The 19,055-nt window shown below is 40.6% G+C and overlaps 1 protein-coding gene across 1 annotated transcript in view; it reads left to right on the top strand.

Moving 5' to 3' along the window:
- LOC118216280 (C1q-related factor-like) overlaps positions 1–18,206 on the top strand; it is a 28,025-nt gene extending 9,819 nt beyond the window's left edge. The window contains exon 2 of the mRNA XM_035397366.1: positions 16,932–18,206. Coding sequence (XP_035253257.1) covers positions 16,932–17,111 — 180 coding nt within the window. The 3' untranslated portion in view covers positions 17,112–18,206. The remainder of the gene's footprint in view (positions 1–16,931) is intronic.
- Positions 18,207–19,055: the final 849 nt, after the last annotated feature.

Below are 19,055 nucleotides of genomic sequence, written 5' to 3'. Positions count from 1 at the left end.
TAACAACCTCTGCTCTTCTGGGAAGGCTGTATACTGGATGTTGGATCATTGCAGTAGGGATTTGCTTTCATTCAGCCAGAAGACCATTAATGAGGTCGAACACTGATTGGGCGATTAGGTCTGTCTTGCAGTTGGCGTATAAATTAATGCCAAAGGTGTTGGATGGGGTTGAGGTCAGGGCTCTGTGCAGGCCAGTCAAGTTGGGTCAAGTTGGTATACACCGTTCTTGACAAAACTGTTTCTATATGGACCTCGCTGTGTGCCCTGAAATCAGGAGAAGACCATCACCAAGCTGTTGGGGAAGCAGAGAATCATCTAGAATGTCATTGGATTAAGTTTTGGCTTTGCTGAAAATAAGGGGCCTAGCCCAAACCATGAAAAACAGCCCCAGACCAAGGGTGTCCAGATACTTTTAGTCATATACATGAAATCAGCCAAACTAATTTAACACATATATTAATAATGCTAATAATTCATCACTGATTTTATAGGATCTTGCCTTGAAGCCTACATAACACCTATGTATAATGAGAGAAACAGAGAAATATTCAGATCTGCTTGAGAAATCTAATGTCAGTGAGTGTCTCTGTCAGCTGTCCAGAGCCACAAAAATGTTTATAAGTAATCTTCTTTTTATCATGAAGTAGTGTGGAGTAGCCTCTCTAGCACACTGTAAGAGACTCTGCCGCACACTGTGAGAGTCTCTGTAGCACACTGTATGAGTCTCTGCAGCACACTGTATGAGTCTCTGTAGCACACTGTATGAGTCTCTGTAGCACACTGTATGAGTCTCTGTAGCACACTGTAAGAGCCTCTGCAGCACACCGTAAGAGTCTCTGTAGCACACTGTAAGAGTCTCTGCAGCACACTGTAAGAGTCTGTAGCACACTGTAAGAGTCTCTGTAGCACACTGTAAGAGTCTGTAGCACACTGTAAGAGTCTCTGTAGCACACTGTAAGAGTCTGTAGCACACTGTATGAACCTCTGCAGCACACTGTAAGAGTCTTTGCAGCACACTGTAAGAGTCTTTGTAGCACACTGTAAGAGTCTGGAGCACACTGTAAGAGTCTGGAGCACACTGTAAGAGTCTCTGCAGCACATTGTAAGAGTCTCTGAAGCACACTGTAAGAGTCTGTAGCACACTGTAAGAGTCTCTGTAGCACACTGTGAGAGTCTATAGCACACTGTATGAGTCTTTGTAGCACACTGTAGGAGTTTGTAGCACACTGTAAAAGTCTCTGCAGCACACTGTGAGAGTCTGTAGCACACTGTATGAGTCTTTGTAGCACACTGTAAGAGTCTGTAGCACACTGTAAGAGTCTCTGTAGCACACTGTAAGAGACTCTGTAGCACACTGTAAGAGTCTCTGTAGCACACTGTAAGAGACTCTGTAGCACACTGTAAGAGTCTCTGCAGCACACTGTAAGAGTCTGTAGCACACTGTAAGAGTCTCTGCAGCACACTGTAAGAGTCTGTAGCACACTGTAAGAGTCTCTGCAGCACACTGTAAGAGTCTGTAGCACACTTTAAGTGTCTCTGCAGCATACTGTAAAAGTCTGTAGCACACTGTAAGAGTCTCTGCAGCACACTGTAAAAGTCTGTAGCACACTGTAAGAGTCTCTGCAGCACACTGTAAGAGTCTGTAGCACACTTTAAGTGTCTCTGCAGCATACTGTAAAAGTCTGTAGCACACTGTAAGAGCCTCTGTAGCACACTGTAAGAGTCTCTGTAGCACACTGTAAGAGACTGTAGCACACTGTAAGAGCCTCTGCAGCACACTGTAAGAGCCTCTGCAGCACACTGTAAGAGACTCTGTAGCACACTGTAAGTGTCTCTGCAGCACACTGTCAAAGTCTGTAGCACACTGTAAAGCCGGGCACCCACCGCACGCGTCGCGTATGCGTCGCGTAAACAGCAGGGCGAAGCAGCACGGCGCGACGCGTAGGGTGTCTCCACTGGTTCCGTTTGTGTCGCGCAAAGGCTTGCGTAAAAGCTATATATTCCTAGTAGCTCTCGCAGTCTGCAGTGGGCTTTTACATCGTGCATTTCACGTTTGTTCACGACTGTTGATTATGGGTTAAGTGAATACTTTGGTGAGAGACCTTTTTCAGTTTGTTAATTTGGTAATATTTCGTTAACTCGTAAATAGCCTACGTGAGAAAGTAAACGCTTTCAAGAAGTACCATAAACTTAAATCGCAACGTAGCCTGCATAACAATCAATCTCAAACTGTATTAATTTATTTGCTTGGTTAACAAGCGTGCCAATTTCATGAAGAATATGTAATGATCATAATAATAATAAATAATCCGTAATCAACCATTGGGAATTCCCGTGTTGTCTTGCCATTCACGTCAAAACATTTATAGGATCAGATTTAGTAAAATCAGCTAATCATGAAAAAGTCAGTAACAGTTTTAATCTTGAAGGGATATGAACACCACAACGCCATGAACACCGGAAGCTTTGAAGTACAAGTGCAATAAAGGCTTGCTTACAACTTCATTTATAAAATAGGTGCATTTTCATCGGCAAGACCACTAAATAATCTGATTTTTTTAAAGCTCTGTGGATTATCTGATTTTTATTAATAAGCCCTTTTTGAAAGCACGGCGAACGAAGACATCGGAGAAGTCAAATAGGCTGAGCAATGGTTGGTTAAAAACTATCTTCCAATACTCGAGCTAACAAACCGCTGCTCGGTGCATTCCCTTTTACGTCACTCAATAGCCTACGTCTTTCTGTGGTGTATTTTCAAATTTACCCCACCCCCTCCGCAAAATAAGACAGCGAAACTAAGTTTGCCTTTCCCCCAGGTTCCAGTTATTTATTTATTTTTACAAAACGAAAAGGCTTGTATTTTTTTAGCTGCTTAAAAAATATCTGGGAGGTAACTAGGGACACACCCCCAGTAATATAAGAATGAAATATAAATCAGAGCATGTATACCTAGCATTTTAGAGCATATTTCTGTGTATAAACAGGCCAACGTGACGCGCGACAAGCCGAAAAAATAGAACAGAAGCGAAAAACTACGCTTCAGTTCGCTTGTGTCGCGCGAGCTTCGCAGCCGGTACGCGACGCGTTCGCATCTGGTGGAGACGACGTCGCCCGCTGCCGTTGTAATAACAGTACTTCAACTACGCTTCAGTTACGAGCGTAATACGCGCGTAGTGCGCTCGCGGCCGATACGCGTGCGGTGGGTGCCCGGCTTAAGAGTCTCTGCAGCACAATGTAAGAACCTCTGCAGCACACTGTAAGGTAAACCGAGGTCCTGACTCACTGTGGTCATTAAAGATCCCATGACACTTATCGCAAAGAGTAGGGGGTTCTCTGGTGTCCTGGCTAAATCCCAGATCTGGCTCTCGCAAACTGCCACCAAAATCATCCCCAGATGTAATTGGCTAAAATATGTTCTCTCCCTCTTCACCTTCGCTAATATGTGATTAGCTTTCTGGCGCAAAATGGCTGTCGTGCATCACCCAGGTGGGTGCTACACATTGGTGGTGGGTGAGGTGAGTTCCCTCTGACTGTAAAGCACTTTGAGCATTCAGAATGGTACTATATAAATGCAAAGATATTATTAGAGTGTAGAGCAGTCTACGTGCACACTGTAGGTAAGTGTAGAGCAGTTTATGTGCACACTGTAGGTAAATGTAGAGCAGTTTATCTGCACACTGTAGGTAAGTATAGGGCAGTCTATGTGCACACTGTAGGTAAGTGTAGGGCAGTTTATGTGCACACTGTAGGTAAGTGTAGGGCAGTTTATGTGCACACTGTAGGTAAGTGTAGAGCAGTCTATGTGCACACTGTAGGTAAGTGTAGAGCAGTTTATGTGCACACTGTAGGTAAGTGTAGAGCGGTTTATCTGCACACTGTAGGTAAGTATAGGACAGTCTATGTGCACACTGTAGGTAAGTGTAGGGCAGTTTATGTGCACACTGTAGGTAAGTGTAGGGCAGTTTATGTGCACACTGTAGGTAAGTGTAGAGCAGTCTATGTGCACACTGTAGGTAAGTGTAGGGCAGTTTATGTGCACACTGTAGGTAAGTGTAGGGCAGTTTATGTGCACACTGTAGGTAAGTGTAGAGCAGTCTATGTGCACACTGTAGGTAAGTGTAGAGCAGTCTATGTGCACACTGTAGGTAAGTGTAGGGCAGTTTATGTGCACACTGTAGGTAAGTGTCGGGCAGTCTACGTGCACACTGTAGGTAAGTGTAGAGCAGTCTATGTGCACACTGTAGGTAAGTGTAGAGCAGTCTATGTGCACACTGTAGGTAAGTGTAGGGCAGTTTATGTGCACACTGTAGGTAAGTGTCGGGCAGTCTATGTGCACACTGTAGGTAAGTGTAGAGCAGTCTATGTGCACACTGTAGGTAAGTGTAGGGCAGTTTATGTGCACACTGTAGGTAAGTGTCGGGCAGTCTACGTGCACACTGTAGGTAAGTGTGTGCTTTAGGCATGCTATTTGTCTGCAGTGCCACAGCACGGCAACATTATCAACACACTAAAATTTATAGCATCAGCAGAAGTTATTCAGATGGGATTTGAAAACACAGCCCTTAGGCCATGAATCCAGAACACTACCTACTGCACTACAGTGTTCTAATAGTGGCACACTGTACAACACCACTTTCCCTTATATAGTTTCTCCATCTTCACACAAGCTATACATGACAAAAAAAAAAAAAAAATAGGCTGAATTTTGATGTTCCATGGATTTTACCCAAACTCAATGTTGCATGTTTTCCGGTAGTACTGAAGTACATTAGCAAAACATATTTATTTCAGACACAATGATTATGGCACTGATTATGTACAAAAATAGAAAATATTTTGTTTGACTCATCAATCAATAACCATTCCAAATGGAAATGGTAAAACATGTGTTTTTGCAGGCTGACCCCAACTATCATGATTACATCAGATAAAACAAAATATCTTCCTGAAACTCTAAAACGTATCGCGTTTAATGTAAGTACTGAAGGAGTATTTGGCTTGAGGTACTGCAGTCTTGCTGTGGGATGTAAAAACAGAAATCAGTGGACATTTGCAAGTTGTTGAAACACATGAAATGATGCTGTGTCTGTCATAGAGGTACTGTGCTCTTGTGTATTAACATAAAGGTAAGAAACATGTGAACTGGAAAGAGAGCTGGAAAAAGAAACCTATGCTATTTCAAGTCACATGGTTTGTTTTCACATGTGAAAATTGTGGTTCACATTTGAAAAAGTCAGTCACATGTGAAAAAAGCCAATCATGTGAAAATGTCCAGTCGACAGGAAAGATTTTCTTTTCTCCTGTGAATATTTTAATTAATTTATTTTAATTTATGTGAATCATTATGTTTTACAGAATCCCCCCCCCCCCTTAACAAGGGGGTGGCTTTTGAATTTCAGTATACAAAGGGAATGGCACTCCCCCAAGTTCAACGACTGCACTGTTCTTTAAACCATTGCTGTCTCTCAATCAGTCTCCAGAGTACAGGGTATTGTTTCAACATCACACCTCAGTCAATGTGCATATATGCAAACTCAAACTCACATGTACCTCTGTTTTCCTCGTGTCAATATTAAAACCCCTACAGCATACTAGCAAATACAAACAGTGGACTGGATATCGATGCACAAAACCAGCCTTGACACAAAAGAAAACTAAGAAATCTCTTTTAGTTATCCTAGAATGTGTGCAAAATGGCTCTGTTGACCTATAGTTTCCTTAAAGGCCACCTTCCCTAAAATTTTTTTTAAAAGATTAATTACATTTTTTATTTATATAGTTTCTCCATCTTCACACAAGCTATACATGACAAAAAAAAAAAAAAAATAGGCTGAATTTTGATGTTCCATGGATTTTACCCAAACTCAATGTTGCATGTTTTCCGGTAGTACTGAAGTACATTAGCAAAACATATTTATTTCAGACACAATGATTATGGCACTGATTATGTACAAAAATAGAAAATATTTTGTTTGACTCATCAATCAATAACCATTCCAAATGGAAATGGTAAAACATGTGTTTTTGCAGGCTGACCCCAACTATCATGATTACATCAGATAAAACAAAATATCTTCCTGAAACTCTAAAACGTATCGCGTTTAATGTAAGTACTGAAGGAGTATTTGGCTTGAGGTACTGCAGTCTTTCAGCAGAACACGACTGGTCACACTTTAGATTACCATGTCGTATTAATGCTCAAAGTTATTAGCTGCATTATTAATGTTTAAGAAATACTTTGTTGGTTAGTTGGTATTAATATATATAAACGTATCATTAAGAAGGAGACGGGGGAAGCTTTGAACTTCATTTAAGATCATAACTTTTGAGATTGTACCATGGGGAGTGTAACATAGCAACAGTGCAAATTCAAACCTGCAATGGGGAAATGTGGAAAGCCTGCCCTTTCTAAATGTCTTGTTCAGTAATGTTGTTTGGTAATATTTAGTATTTATGATATATATATATAATTGAGTATGTTAGATGAATAATTACTTTGTATTTTTTTAATGTAAATGATGTGCAGTGTAGTTATTATTGCTTTATTAATCATTGATACTGCAGTGTTAATGTTATCATTAACAATTTGTTTCATTATTATTATTATTATTATTATCACCATCACACTGACACTCCCACTGAAAGACACACATACCTGTTTCATTATAAAGCTTCAGTATTTTTTATTTTCTGATGTGCAAAGTGTGTACAAAAAATGCACCGTAATTTAAATATTTCAGTCAAATGTTTGGTCAAATTGTCAATGTAAAGTAAATAGTCAGTACTATTATTATTATTAACCATAAATGCTGCATTACTTTCTGTAGATAGATTATGGTAACAGGTGATACTGTGTATTTTTTACATATGGAAGCTGATAATAGTGTGCGGAACCCACGAAGGGAAGCGGCTCTGTTTGGCTCTGCGTTGCCATGGAGATCAGTGAGCCACACTGTTTACCTTCCAGATTAAATCTAGCGAGTCTCATACGGATGTGCAAACACAGCCCGTGTCTCAGAGCAGCCCAAATGTAGCCATTGAGAACATATTCATATTAAAAAATACTCTCGTGTGTTTAATTTCATACCGTACATATTTATAAAGTTATAGTTGGGTTTCTCAGTTCTGTTGGATTTTTATTGAAACTTTTCATATTAAATTGACGGGTTGGTTTTAAAGATGAATTAATGTAAATTTAAGATAGTTCTCATAACTTTTTAGTTACTTTTTAGACAAACGTTGTACTCCAGCATTTTTTCAGTCAAGCTTGTGTTACCGAAGAATTTTCAAACAAAGTTGATGCAAGAAATAGGGGAAGCGAATAAATAATGTTGTCCACTTCATCCCCCATGTTGTGGACATGCGAATTCACTCTGCTCAGGACAGAAGTATTCAACATAGAGGAGAGGACAGAAGTATTAAACAAATTTAACTGGAGAATGAAGTGGCAGGTTGAGAGAACACGGGTGGGAATCTTTCCCAGGAGTACTTAGAAAACCCTTGCTGTTTTTGATAAGTGCCTCTGTGCTAAGAAGTATGTTTTTTAGTGTACAATAACCTTCATTAAGGGTGGGAATGGCAAGAGTGGCAAGAGTACTACCATTGTTTGAAGTTATTGAGTCTGAAATGTGTCTCAAACCTTCTTAGTCTGTATAAATTGAAAATGTATGACTCGTTGAATAATGTTTCCGCAAGAAAACCAAGCTGCTGTACTGCGCAAGCACAGTTTTGTGTATGCAAAGTTTTTAGTGTGGGGTTGGTTGGCTGGTGAAAAGTACATAAATAAGAACTTGTAGATTACTATATTTGCTTGCATAGGTACATGGCACAGTGTTTATATATGCCATCTTTTAACTACAAATAATCTATCTATCCATCCATCCATCCATCCATCCATCTGTTTAATGCCTGACAAGAGGTGGATACTCCCCTGATATGAATGCACTAATGTGATACTAACACATCACTGGCGACATGATATGACCCTGGCAGATCCCTCCTAAAACCCCATCATATCTAACTCCAAGGCAGAACACTGCGTCAGCAGGGTGGAAAGCTGAAGTTTCCACTGCAGGTTCGACCAGCATAGCTTTACACTGGAGAGGGAGGAGCTCATCTCTGACCTGACTGCCATGTCGCTCACCTGTGAAAGAGGAATGCGTTTTCAAGAGAATAAACCCAAACAAATCACCTGGACCTGACAGGATCGTGTTCTCTCCCAGCGTATTGGAGGAGGTAGGCAAGCACACCAACCCACTGCAGTTTTTATAAACATAACATACGGGAGTCGAGGATGCAGTTCTGTCACTGGTGTATGCTGCTTATATCCACATAGAGAAGCACAAGGCCTACGTCAGGTTGATCTATGTGGATTTCTTAAGCGCCTTCAGTAAGGTTGAGCCTCACCTGGTGGCACAAAAACTGCTTCAAATGGATGTCAACCAACATCTGCATCTGATCATTTGGGACCTTACAAATGTTCCTCAGTATTCACAAGGCCAAAGAACTGGCCATTGACTATCACCATGGACATTCCACCATCTCAGCCCTGAGAGGGTTGAGGGATGCCTTGGCACCACCATTGACCACAAACTCACCTTAAAGGTAAACAGTGTAATCATCCCTGAATGTCAACAACACTTTTTTTCTCAGAAAACTCCATAAAGTCCAGGTTCAATCAATCAGATCCGTCTTACAGGCCTTCAACAAGTGCTTCATTAAATCCATCCTCACCCTCAACATAACAGCCTGGTTTGGAGCAATGAGCAGGGTCCATCTGAACTCACTTCATATGATCATCAGAATCAGCAGTAATAGAAGAACCAAGACCAAGAACCGTTTGGCAACAAACGGACAAGGAGCAAAGGCTCACAGATAGTCTTGGACACACACTCTGCACTGCTCCATTAGGCCGCAGACACAGATCCCTAGCATTCAAAAGCAAACGGGCCACATCAAGGTTTGTGCCCACCTCTGTCCGGCTCCTGAATTCCTGAGCTGAGTCAGTCTGGTTATCCGAGCCTACCGGACATAACTGCTCTCAGATTTTTTTCAAATGTGCGTTTAAGCTGCATTGTGTGCTGTCTATTTGTTGTGTTTACTGTCTGCCCTGTTATGTGTGTGTGTGTGCACTGATGCTGTTTCCCAAGTGAACTTCCAAACGGATAAATAAAGTTCTTTGAATTGAATTGAACTGAACGCTGTGTTCATTGTGCAGCAGTCCAGACTGAGCGACGCTACAGGGTCATCTGTTGTACGCTGATGATGTAATGTGACTGGCATGTGGTGCTTGTCATTTAGAACAGCTGGCTCACAGATTTTGAGTGGAGGCGGAGGAAAAAAAAACTGCATTTCACAGTAAGAACATCATAACAACAGTCAAACATGGTGGTGGTAGTGTGATGGCATGGGGATGCTTTGCTGCCTCGGGACCTGGATGACTTGCCATTATTGAAGGAACCAAGAATTCTGCCCTGTACCAGAAAATTCTTAAGGAGTCAGTCCATTAGCCGAAGCTGAAGTGTAATAGGGTCATGCAACATGACAATGATCCAAACCCGAAAGACCAAGTCCACGTCTGAATGGCTAAAAAGAGACAGAATTAAAGTTTTGGAGTGGCCTAGACTTGAACCCAGTAATGATGCTGTGGCAGGCCTGAAGCCAGCAGTTCATGCTAGAAAATTTACCATTTTGTCTAAATTAAAGCAGTTCAGCAAAGAAGAGTGGGCTAAAATTTGTCTACAGCAATGTGAAAGAATCATATAAAATTATATAGAAAAATTTGGTCGCAGTTATATCTGCTATGTGGTGCAACCAATTAGGGGGGAATTACTTTTTCGAATGGGTGATATGGGTGTTAGAAAACTTTTTCATAAAATAAATTAAATAATATTTATAAAAATGTGTTTTGTTTTGACTGGTTCCCTTTGTCTAATACTGAATTTTGTCAATGATCTGAAACCATTCATTTGGATAAAAGTGTCTGCCAAATAAATGTAATGTTATGTTTAGACACTGCATGCCAGTGGAGAGCACAGATTCAGATTCTGCAGTTGTGATCGGAAAACAGGGAAGTGACAACAATTACTTCACTAAGCACAAAAAACAGCAAAAGCTTGGCAAAGGAGCATAAACTTTGACAGATGGACTTCCATAATTTCGGAGTTGCTTTTGTTTATTCAGTAGCACAAAAAGAAAAGAAGAAAGCAGGTTTGTTGCAGGGTTCAGTTTAACCCTGTGGCATATGCTGCATGAGCCTACACTGCCCACTCTTGCTGCCAATGGTATTTTGCAATTGCAATTTTTTTTTAAAAGTAAAAAAAAAAAAAACAAAACAAAAAAAAAAAAAGTCCATCTGCAGAGCTTCAATGCTGGCATTATTAAATTAATATAAGCATATTATATTCACACGATGCTCAATACCATCCAATATAGCCAGTTCTCCTCGCTATAGGCGAGTAATAAAATAATTTTGATTAACATCGCAAATTTTCACGTTTAATTGTATGGCAAGCCATTTTAGCTTTAATTCATTTCTAGAGGATATCACAAATACAGTTCTAACTAGTTAGAATGCAAATTCTTGATATCAGAAATTCAATTGTAATTAGTTAAAATTCAAGTGTTTTCCCCATTCATTTCAATGGGACCTATCTTTTTTGATATCAAGAATTAAATTATAACTAGTTAAAGTAGAAATTCTTGATATCAAGAGTTGTATTTTAACTAGTTAAAATTGGACATTGTAATTAAAACTAGTTGGAATTCTATTATTGATATCAAAAATTCCAATTTTAACTAGTTAAAACTGAATTCATGATATCAGAAATAGGTATTTTAAGTAGTTTAAATTATATTGTTGATATCAGTAATTGATTTTATGATATCAGAAATTGGCTTTTTAACTAGGTGAAATTCCAACTTCCATTGAAATGATGAGAAAAACGTTTTCAATCTGACTAGTTAAAATATGATTTCCGATATCAATAATATTCATTTTCTGATATTTATGATATCAGAAATACACATTATAACTAGTTACAATTGAATTTCTGATATCAAGAATTTGCATTCTAACTAGTTAGAATTTGAATTTGCGATATCCTCTAGAAATGAATTAAAGCTAAAACGGCTTGCCATGTTATTGCTATTATGTAAAATTGTGTATACATGTACTGTATTCTTTGTTCTCTGCACTAACACTTGGAGAATATTGATGGCAACTCATGGCAATATATTGCAGGTTTTATAAGTTAAATTATCATTTAAAGACAGCCTTTATTGTAGGTTCTGCTTTTAAGTGTAGTCTAGTGATTAAAACTGATTTGTCTACCCTCTCTCTCTCTCTCTCTCTCTCTCTCTCTCACACACACACACACACACACACACACACACACAGTTTACTCAGGTAAGATAGCAATAATAGTTTCTGTTCAAATGGAATGTTCTGTCCATACAAGTGCAGTTACATTCCATGCAATTACATTCCCCAATATAATGTAATTTTTTAATTTTTAAAAAATTGGTTTATCTGGTGAAAATTCTGAGTGTCTAGTGACATTGGAAAGCCACTGGCTACAGTGGCTGCTGAGCCAGAAAGTTGTCAAGCCCTGGTGACAAATAAGCAATAATAGATGAAATCAGGAAGTGGGTAAATACTTTTTTTATGGGGGTATGTACACAGTATGACCAAAATTATTTGGAAACCCATGCACTGGGGCTGTTGTGTATAGTTTGGGCTAGGCCCCTTAGTTCCAGTGAAAGCAAATCTTAATGCTACAGCATAAAATCACATTCTAGATGATTCTGTGCTTCCCCAACAGTTTGGGTAAGGCCCCTTTCTATTTCAGCATGGCAATGCCCCCAAGTCCATTTAGAAATGTTTTTTTAATTTTTTTTATCAAAAACGGTGTGGAAGAACTTGACTGGCCTGACCTCAACCCCATCCAACACCTTTGGGATCAGTTGGAAAGCCAATGGCGAGCCAGGCCTAATCGCCCAATGAGTGCTCGACCAAACCAGTGCTCTTCTGGCTGAATGAAAGCAAGTCCCTGCAGCAATGCTCCAACATGTAGTATAAAGCCTTCCCAGAAAAGTGGAGGTCATTATAGTAGTAAAGGGTGGACCAACTCCATAATAATGCCCATAATTTGGATGAGATGTTGGATGTCACATATCCACATACTTTTGGCCATGTAATGTAAGTGCCAATATTTCTCTTCAAAATATTGTATTACATTGAGATCAGGGTAGACAGCATAACTTCCTGGTGAGTAGAATCTTTTGTTATTTTCTTTTGTGTTACCTTGCTTTCTCTTTGTGATTCACTAAAGCAGATTGTATTAAAATAAGCCTATTTTAAGTTTGGGCATGGCTTTTTGAAACGAGTTTAGCCACTGATGCAAATTTTAGGTGGTGGTGAATTACACTGTGTCCAACTCAGTTTCTAGTTGGTTTCTAGACACAGAAGCACGTCCTACATTTTCATAGAGGCTGGTTTAAGAAAAATAAATGTCAGCCTATTTGGGCTTGAGATACATGTTTTTCTCTTGCTCGAGAGGCCAGAAGCATTGCAAAACCACTATCCAGTCGAAATGGAGTTAATACCAAGATCACATTCCTGAATATCAAATCTACTATTTACCAAAATTCAAAATTAAAATAGTTGTGTAAAAATAGGTGAAATTCTGTTAAATATTGATATTAGTTGGTCCTCCAGTGCCAAAAAGGTATTAAAAATATCTAAGAAGTCCCAAACAAAACTTTGCATGTTCAAACATGTTTGTCATTGGTATGGCTTTACAGATCAAGATCACACTTTATCAGACTCCGATGACAATGTAACGTAATACTGGTGCTCTAGTGTGGAAAGAGTTTTATTTCATTATAGATAGATCAGCTGCATTTTCTCAGTTATCAGTGCGTCAGTGCCATAGCATCCTGGCGATTTGATGATGAGCCAGCACCAAGGATTCTTCAGGAGAACTTTTTTCATTGGGAAACTGATATACTCATCTGCAAGGTGCATGGGGAAACTGTTATACTCATCTGCAAGGTGCATGGGGAAACTGATATACTCATCTGCAAGGTGCATGGGGAAAGTGATATACTCATCTGTAAGGTGCATGGAGAAACTGATATACTCATCTGCAAGGTGCATGGGGAAACTGATATACTCATCTGCAAGGTGCATGAGGAAACTGATATACTCATCTGCAAGGTGCATGGGGAAACTGATACACTCATCTGCAAGGTGCAGAGTCACAACACGTACATTTATGACACTTCAAACAAGCCTCCACAGGCAAATTATGTCAAGACAGTTGGCAGGACATCTTTTTTACTGTTGTCATTTGTATTGAAAAAACTTGCTTGTTACCTGTGTTATCTTCCAGACTGTGCAAGCATCATAATGCATTTTAACCATTTCACCATGCGTTTCATTGATGTCAGATATCACCTGGGATGAGACTCGAGAAACGAACTCTGCAGCCCAGCCATTCCTCTTCTCCCAGATGCTCGGTGCCTTTATAACCTCCCAATGCGCTTGGCAGCTCTGCCTTTCACCCTTGAAGTTTGGTAATGTCCGTGTGACATCCATGGCATGCGGCCATGTGACACCCATGGCATACGGCCATGTGACATCCATGGCATATGGTCATGTGACATCCATGGCATGCAGCTGTCATCCACAGGCTTGTCAAGATATTTTTGTGATAATTAAGAGCAGAAGTTTGCATGAAATCCAGAAAACTGGTACGACCCTCCTTGCCCAGTGAGCATAGTCAGAAATCTGCATTCTCTAAACATGCTGGGCTTGGAATAAAATCAGTTTAGTTGGTTTTAGTGAATAAAATGAGACGTAAACACTTCAGAACAATGAAGTAATCTGAATTTAAAAGGAAGGGGAGAGTCTTAACACATTTAGAAGCTCCTAGGAATTAATGGCAGTATTCACATCCTTTGAGAACACTCAGCCACTGTTCCCTATGCTAACGCTGCTGTGGATATGTAACAATAATGGTTAATTGCCCTGTCAATAAGAAGAGCATAATGTTGCTTTACAGAAGCGACATCATGAAACTATTATGTAGCTTAATTAGTCACAATTGAGCCCATTCATTCAATCCAAATGTAATTAACCACATTGTGGCACAAGAGCATGAATTGTAGTACATTTGTGCTCCACCCTGACCTAGGTTTGAACAATATTGTATCAAGTGTTAAGTAGGGTACCTATAAGCTATGACTTATTAGTCTCCATTTCGATAACCAATTAGGCTAATTAAATGTAACAAAGACAGGCCTGCTGTGTGTTTGGAACATTCAGTGCTCTGCACAGTACACACAGCTGACCTGCTGAGCCACAGATCTAACCCCAACCCTAACCCCAACCCTAACCCTAACTAAGCACACTAATACTGACACTCCCTAACCCTAACCCCAACCTTAACTAAGCACACTCATACTAAGGCTCCCTAACACTAACCCCAACCCTAATCCTAACTAAGCACACTCATACTGACACACCCTAACTAAGCACACTCATACTGACACTCCCTAACCCCAACCCTAACTAAGCACACTCATACTGAGGCTCCCTAACACTAACCCCAACCCTAATCCTAACTAAGCACACTCATAGTGACGCTCCCTAACCCTAACTAAGCACACTCATACTGACGCTCCCTAACCCTAACCCCAACTAAGCACACTCATACTGACGCTCCCTAACACTAACCCCAACCCTAATCCTAACTAAGCACACTCATACTGAGGCTCCCTAATGATAACTAAGCACACTCATACTGACGCTCCCTAACCCTAACCCCAACTAAGCACACTCATACTGACGCTCCCTAACACTAACCCCAACCCTAATCCTAACTAAGCACACTCGTACTGAGGCTCCCTAACGATAACTAAGCACACTCATACTGACGCTCCCTAACCCTAACCCCAACTAAGCACACTCATACTGACGCTCCCTAACCCTAACCCCAACTAAGCACACTCATACTGACACTCCCTAACCCTAACTAAGCACACTTATACTGAGTCTCCCTAACACTAACCCCAACCCTAACCCTAACTAAGCACACTCATACTGAGGCTCCCTAACGATAACTAAGCACACTCATGCTGACACTCCCTAACCCTAACTAAGCACACTCATACTGACACTCCCTAACCCTAATCCTAACTAAGCACACTTATACTGAGTCTCCCTAACCCCAACCCTAACCCCAACTAAGCACACTCATACTGACACTCCCTAACCCTAACCCCTAACCCTACCCAAGCACACTCATACTGAGGCTCCCGAACCCGAACCCCTAACCCTAACTAAGCACACTCATACTGACACTCCCTAACCCTAACTAAGCACCCTCATACTGACACTCCCCAACCCTAACTAAGCACACTCATACTGACACTCCCTAACCCTAACTAAGCACCCTCATACTGACACTCCCTAACCCTAACTAAGCACCCTCATACTGACACTCCCTAACCCTAACTAAGCACACTCATACTGACACTCCCTAACCCTAACTAAGCACCCTCATACTGACACTCCCTAACCCTAACTAAGCACCCTCATACTGACACTCCCTAACCCTAACTAAGCACACTCATACTGACACTCCCTAACCCTAACTAAGCACCCTCATACTGACACTCCCCAACCCTAACTACGCACCCTCATACTGACATTCCCTAACCCTAACTAAGCACACTCATCCTCATACACTCATGTTACTCATTTGGAGGAGCTTAGCAAAGTAATTTATTCTTTCAAACACTACCTACATTAGCTAACCTAAACTATTAGCTAGTTACGCTACACTTTCGACACATAATGCGACACATGAAGTTTGAATGACCACTTTCTCTTCAGATGGTAAGATGAAAAAACACAGGGCCAAGTTACATTTAAAAATTTAGGAAACATCACTTTGGAATATAGCTTGTTTAATTTGTGTGAGCTATAATATCAATATTGTTTGTTGTAACTCATTTTGATATCAATCCTTTTAATGGCAGGCCTATATTTTGGAAGTTTTAGTTAATGAGTTATAGACAGTGCTTTGTATGTGTGAGTAACTTTTGAAAACATTTTTTCATTGAAAACGTTTTTGTTGTGATACTGTATTTCTATATGAGAAGACATTGTACCAGACCTGGGTCAAATAGTTATTTGACCCAGGTCTGCATAGTATTATGGCCTCTGAAATTCAAATACAGAGAATGATGTCATAATTTTTCAGACTATTCTCTCTTATGTCATGCAGGACATAAAGCATTCTTCTCTGGGTATTAAGCACTTAGTTGGACACAGCATACATAAAAAAAAGCATTTTAAAGACCACTTAATTTTGTAGGTTCCAATTCCAATTTCTGGGCTGAAGTTGTTCATGCTCGTTTAATGTTTTTAGGTGAAGTTCATTTAATCTCAAGACCTTGATGAATTATATAAATTCAAAATCAATTAAAAGTTCAGTTACTTTTCACTTACTATCAAAGAGGAAGAGTATAAGAGTAAAGAGTCTTAGGGGAAAGAGAGAGAGAGAGAGAGAGAGCGAGAGAGAGAGAGAGGGAGCGCTTTTTAAGGGGAGCAGGTGCATAATTAGATACATGCTACAGTTCACCCAGGCCTTGCAGAAGCCTGCCGACAGCAGTACCTTTCAGAACCATAAACATCCCCTATTGTTCAGGGCTTTACCAATATGTCCTGTCCTCTCAAGGCAGGTCTAAGGTGAGTGATTCATACAAGTGATTCAACTCTAGCACACAAGGAATGATTGAAAAGTGATTCACTCTGAGAATCTGAGCAGTGGCTCTGCAGTAAGTGTGCGATTATCAGGTGAAAGATCTCTGGAGATCTGCGTTCTGAGTCTGACCTGCTGACCCCCCCCCCCCCCCCCCAGGTGCGAGCCAGTGCCATCGCTCAGGATGCAGACCAGAACTACGACTACGCCAGCAACAGCGTCATCCTGCACCTGGACACCGGGGACGAGGTCTACATCAAGCTGGACGGCGGAAAGGCCCACGGGGGGAACAGCAACAAGTACAGCACCTTCTCTGGGTTCATCCTGTACGCGGACTGAAGGCAGGCCTCTGTGAGACTCTCAGCCCGGCTCTCTACACCTGCTCCATCGGCCTCTCTCTCCAACAAAATGGCGGGAAGTCCAGTGTTGCGGTTCATCCTGGTCAGACACTGTACGCTGACACCCAGATATTTTCCATTTTTCTCAGCTCTGCTTTTGGTTTTGAGAAAAAAAAGTCAGCTGTTTTCTTTTCAAACGCAAAAAGGGACATAAGTATTTCATCCCACGCTCAATTGATTTACTGAGATGTGTTTGTATTATTGTATACTACTTAATGTATTGGTGTATTAATATGTCCAGACATGTTAAATGAGGAGGTGAAAGTCATTGCCTCTAATTCCTCTGCTTCTTGGTCTCTTGTGGGAATAACCTGTTTCTTTAGCACAATCATTTTTGTGGCTGGGGATTAGACGGAGCTTCAGATCTGGACCCTTAAGATTGAGTAACGTGCGTGGCAGTGTTGCAGAGGGGACACACGTTTCCCATTTTACACTGGACACAGGGCCACCTCTTGGATCCGTATTGTCCTTGTCTTGTCTCCTGTGAACACATGATGTCATAGCTGAATGTTGGTTACGAAAAACTGAGGGAAACATAACGGGAACTCCTTTTTTCCAGACTTTATTTTAACAAGGGCCAAGTCTTGCCCATCAGTCCTGGCCTTTCTATTTGAGGTTTGGACCTGTTTGTTGTGTCTAATGCAGAACTACCGAATGGGTTTGTGGGAGACTTCATATACAATAGATGTTAACATTTGATGTATAAATCCTTGACAGTATTGTTCTTGTAATGATGTAACTTATAAGCTTCAGACAATGATGGCACTTGAAACTAAGACCCAACATGGTTGCAACCCTAGCACACAGCAATCATAGGCTGCATACTGTCTGAAAGATGCATTCTGCTAGCGTTTATTCATGCCTGAAGGTTTAAGCCTTTAACACTAAGCACACTGATCAAGGAATTAGATCTCATGATGTGTGTGTGTGTGTGTGTGTGTGTGTGTGTATGCAACCGTGCATGCATGCATCTGTACGTTTGTGTGTGTGTATGCGACCACGTGTGCATCTGTATGTGTGTGTGTGTGTGCAAGTGTGTGCATGTGTGTGTATGCAACAGTGCATGCCTGCATCTGTATGTTTGTGTGTGTGTGTGCATGTGACTGCGTGTGCATCTGTACGTGTGTGTGTGTGTGCATGCGACCATGTGTGCATCTGTATGTGTGTGTGTGCGTGTACGTGCATATGTGTGTGTGTGTGTGCATGCGACCGTGTGTGTGTGTGTACGCGTGCGTACGTATGTGGATGTGTATGTGACCATGTGTGCATCTGAACGTGTGTGCAGGCGTGCGTGTGTACACGTGTGTGTGTGACCACGTGTGCATCTGTACATTTATGTGTGTGTGCGCGCGCACGTGTGTGTGTGCATGTGCGGATGTGTGTGTGTATGTGATTGTGTGTGCATCTGTACATGTATGTGTGTGTGCACGTGTGCATGCATATATGTGTATTCTTCATGTGTGTTTGTGTTTTTTGTGTGTGCATGTGCCATTGCTCCTTTCATTACTTTCAAATGTACTTTCAAAGGCTTTATCAAATATGTTTCATTCAGATCAAAGGCTTTATCAAGTATATTTCATTCAGATCAAAGGCTTTATCAAATATATTTCATTCAGCTCAAAGGATTTATCAAATATATTTTATTCAGCTCAAAGGCTTTATCAAATATATTTCATTCAGCTCAAAGGATTTATCAAATATATTTTATTCAGCCCAAAGGCTTCATCAAATATATTTCATTCAGCTAAAAGGCTTCATCAAATATATTTCATTCAGCAAGCAGAAAGAGGTGGAGCAGCTTTCGAGTGATCAGAGATATGCAAACAGCTTGTAGATTAAATACATTGGTTTTGCAAATATTATTTTGTCTTAAAAATTTGTTGAA

The sequence above is a fragment of the Anguilla anguilla genome, chromosome 17 (genome assembly GCF_013347855.1).
Source record: "Anguilla anguilla isolate fAngAng1 chromosome 17, fAngAng1.pri, whole genome shotgun sequence".
In the NCBI taxonomy this organism is placed as follows: domain Eukaryota; kingdom Metazoa; phylum Chordata; class Actinopteri; order Anguilliformes; family Anguillidae; genus Anguilla; species Anguilla anguilla.
The sequence above is the reverse complement of the archived record's forward strand: the minus strand, read 5'-3'. Positions and strand labels throughout refer to the sequence as shown.